General features: G+C 35.4%; 1 protein-coding gene across 1 annotated transcript in view; it reads right to left on the bottom strand.

Moving 5' to 3' along the window:
• The window catches only part of LOC107689561 (glucocorticoid modulatory element-binding protein 1-like), a 22,364-nt gene that overhangs the window by 6,924 nt on the left and 11,697 nt on the right, over window positions 1-3,743 (bottom strand). Inside the window, exon 5 of the mRNA XM_016487582.1 lies at window positions 385-516. Within this exon, the coding sequence (XP_016343068.1) occupies window positions 385-516 (132 nt within the window). The remainder of the gene's footprint in view (window positions 1-384; window positions 517-3,743) is intronic.

Raw genomic sequence — 3,743 nt, 5'->3', positions numbered from 1 at the left:
TATTTCATCTGCATGAAATATGGTCATTTGGTCATTAACTGAAAAGACAAGCATACTTTTTCTTCACAAAAAAATTGGATGTAGTATAGCTTGGAGAAATGGGACGCAGCTTATGTTACTAACCAAACACCCCCCTGCAAACCAAAAAATAGTTTATCATAAAACCCTCTTGAACTCATTATGGTAAATGTTCTCTTAATTTCTGTGGACGCCATCTTCATTAACATATGTCAGTCAGTATGTCACCTTTATTTATATAGCGCTTTATAAAATACTGGTTGTGTCAAAGCAGATTTACAGTGTTATGCAGGAAAATAGTGTCAATAAAGCAAACAATTCAATTCTGCTGTGCAGCTCTGACCACGTGACTTTCTGAAGGTTTACCTGAGATCTCAGTTGAGTCTCTTTTCTCTGGGCTTTCTACCGTGGCTGTGCTCCACTCCACCGTACCAATCACGTCTTCTTTCTTCTCCTCTACTGTGGCCGTCTGACCTCCGTTACCCACAGAAACATGCCCTGCAGGACACACACACACACACACTATGTATTAGAGTCATTCTATAATTTAAGGTACATTTCATGTACACTGATGATTATATTTTTCATAATTTTCTTCAGATATATCATATTTTATCCAGTGAGATACTATAATTTCATACTATAATACTATTCTCATACTATACATAATACTATAATCTCACACATACATTTTGTGAACACTGTTTTTCAGTTTGCTTGAAATTGCCTTTATGTCTATTAAATTGCAGTTTTTGCAATATCTGCTTTTTGAATTGATGGGTCTTGAGTTCAAGTCAAAATTATCTATATTAAATGTATTTCTACAATCTAAGTACATAGACAAATTGAGTTTGAAATGTAATCTTCTATCAAATAAGAAAATATAAGTGTGTGCCGAAGCATAGTATGTTGAAAAGTGTACGCCAGAAGTTTCCCGGATGGTCTACTATTTCCGATAGATTTCTGATGTGTGGATCCGTGCACACTCTAACGGCTAATATTGCCCACAACAAACTGCGCTTTGGAGGAGGATTCGGTTCAGAACTACAAACATGAAAATAAAGTGTTAAAAAACTACAAAAATGGCAGAAGTAGGGAGGTTTAGAAAAAGGGGTTTGAGTTACTAATAATTAACATTTAACTCTAATATATACAAGTGATTTCAATACCCAGCATACTGATAGCGGCACCCAGATGCACGAAAATCATATATAATATATAGAATATTTGCAGTGCGGGCGGAAGTGGAACGCGCAAGTTGCATGGTCAAAAATGTATTTAGAAAACAGTCCCGTGCAGGACTGTCAACCACCAGAAACAAAAAGCACAGTATTAATTTCTCGGTATGGTATTAAACTAGCTGTATTGTGTGAGGATCACATTAGGCTATTTCATTTAGACTTACCTTCTGGGCCTATGTGTTGCTGACATTGTGTTCATGCAGTTTGTTTTAGTCGTTTAAACTCTCTCTCACTGTCTTTGTCTGTGTGAACCTGACACAGGAAGTGTTTGTGACCACTTCCTCATGGTTTAAAAAATGCATCACACACACCCTGTTATTTCAGTTTCATAGTGAACTGAGCGGTAAATGTTTATCTTACAGCTCAACAGACTGTGTGTGTGTGTGTGTGTGTGTGTGTGTGTGCGTGCGCATATCAGTCATCATTTAGAGATAAAGTGGACTAAATACAGTTTTATTTTCATCTGAGAGCCAATTAAACAAGCACAGCAGCACTGTAAGAAAACGAGGCAGGGTTGGCAAATCAAAATGCCAGCAACAAACCGATTCAAATTGTCTGGGTTACAAGTGAATAGTGACAAGTTGGCGGGAAACTAATTAGCATTGATAATCAGAATAATGGCAAGTATGTGAATGTGACTGAAGAGGGTCACGTAAACACCTTTTACGGTTAGTTCTTACAATGATAATAGTCTTGAATTTGCTGAATGGTCTCTTATGACTCCATGCTGCCACCTACTGCTTTGGTGTGAACAGAAATAAAGCATATTTGTGTCTATTAGTTGCAATGTGGCTTTCTAATGAATGTACAGTATAGTGTATGTGTTTGTGGTGGTGTGCTTGCATGTGTTCGCATGACTGTGGCTCTCTCTCTCTCTCTCTCTCTCTCTCTCTCTCTCTGTGTGTGTGCGTTTGCATAAGTGCGTGCTGTATTTATGCTGTGTGTGGACATTATTATGAGATGATATTGTCTGTCGCTCAGATGCTGATTTACTCCCACATGCAAGAACAAAGAGAGTGTTTCTACAAACACAGATGAGAGTCCAACAACAGCACAACACACACAGACGCTCCTCAGACACTGTAAGTACTGAAGAAACTTCATCTTGCAAAATAATTTCTTTGAATTATACCTCTGAATTGTTTTTGTAATTATGTTGCTGTCAGTTTTAGTAAGGTCAGGTTTAGTGAGTTCAATAAGAATTCTGTTTTTTTTAAAGTGAAGAGATTTTGGTAACATTTCATAAAAAGGTTTCATTTGTTAATATTAGTCAGTAAAACAATTAAAAATGCTTCTAAAGCATGCATTAATCTTAGTTAATGGAAATATCATTATTTACTAGTACATTATTCAAATCAAAATTTATATCTGGTAATATTATTTAATAACATGTAACATGAATTAACAATGAACATTTTATTAACTAACATTAATAAAGATTAATAAACATTGTAATAAATGTATCACTGTTAGTTAATACATTAGCTAGTGTTAACTAATGAAACCTTTAGTGTTACTGATCAATAGTAGTTTCTCTACTTAAAGAGTTTCTTACTTAACCGTCATAGTGAAATTCATAATTTTCAAATGATGTTATGATATGATGCTTGTAATTAATAGAAATAATCACTTTTAAGTTATTAAAAGAAATTATGAATGCATAATTTTGATTCTATTTGTGACCCTGGACCACAAAACCAGTCATAAGGGTCTTTTTTTTATTATTAATGTATTGATTTGTTAGGATATGACAATATTTGGCCAGGATACAACTATTTAAAAATTTGGAATCTGAGGGTACAAAAACAAAACAAAAAAACAATCAAAATATTGAGAAAATTGCCTTTAAAGTTATCTTCATGGAGCATGATCTTTACTTAATATCCTAATGATTTTTGGAATACAAGAAAAATCGATCATTTTGACCCATACAATGTATTTTTGGCTATTGCTACAAATATACCCCAACGACTTAAGATTGCTTTTGTGCTCCAGGGTCACATATTTGATCTCCAGTGACCTATTGTCAAGGAGTATAGTAACTGCCCATCAGCTACGTTGGATACATTGTAAAGGTTTGCAGTATTCGTATAATTTTGATTCAAATAAATATTAAAATCTGAGGTTAACTTGATCAAGAAAATAACATTTGTTTGACCAGACAACACCTGCTATTGAAATGGCAAAAAAATGGCAAAATTGTTAACTATGTTACCTGTCAACCCATACAGTTTGTCTGTAACATAGTTGACAAACTCACCAACAGGGAAAACGTACTCGGTTACTAACGAAACCTCGGTTCCCTGAGATACCGAACGAGTACTGCGTCTGCTAAGATGCTTTGGGGAAAACTCCTTTTTCTCCGATGACTGAAGCCTTTTAATAACGCAGTGTAACTGCATGGCCATTGGTTCGTGCAGTGAATAAAAAGCGAACCAATGGCTCAGCAGCAGAGCTGCACGAGCCTATGGCGACGAAGTCCGG

The sequence above is a fragment of the Sinocyclocheilus anshuiensis genome, unplaced genomic scaffold (genome assembly GCF_001515605.1).
Source record: "Sinocyclocheilus anshuiensis isolate Anshui unplaced genomic scaffold, SAMN03320099.WGS_v1.1 scaffold369, whole genome shotgun sequence".
Lineage (NCBI taxonomy): Eukaryota > Metazoa > Chordata > Actinopteri > Cypriniformes > Cyprinidae > Sinocyclocheilus > Sinocyclocheilus anshuiensis.
Note: the sequence above shows the minus strand (reverse complement) of the source record. Positions and strands in the feature narration are given on the sequence as shown.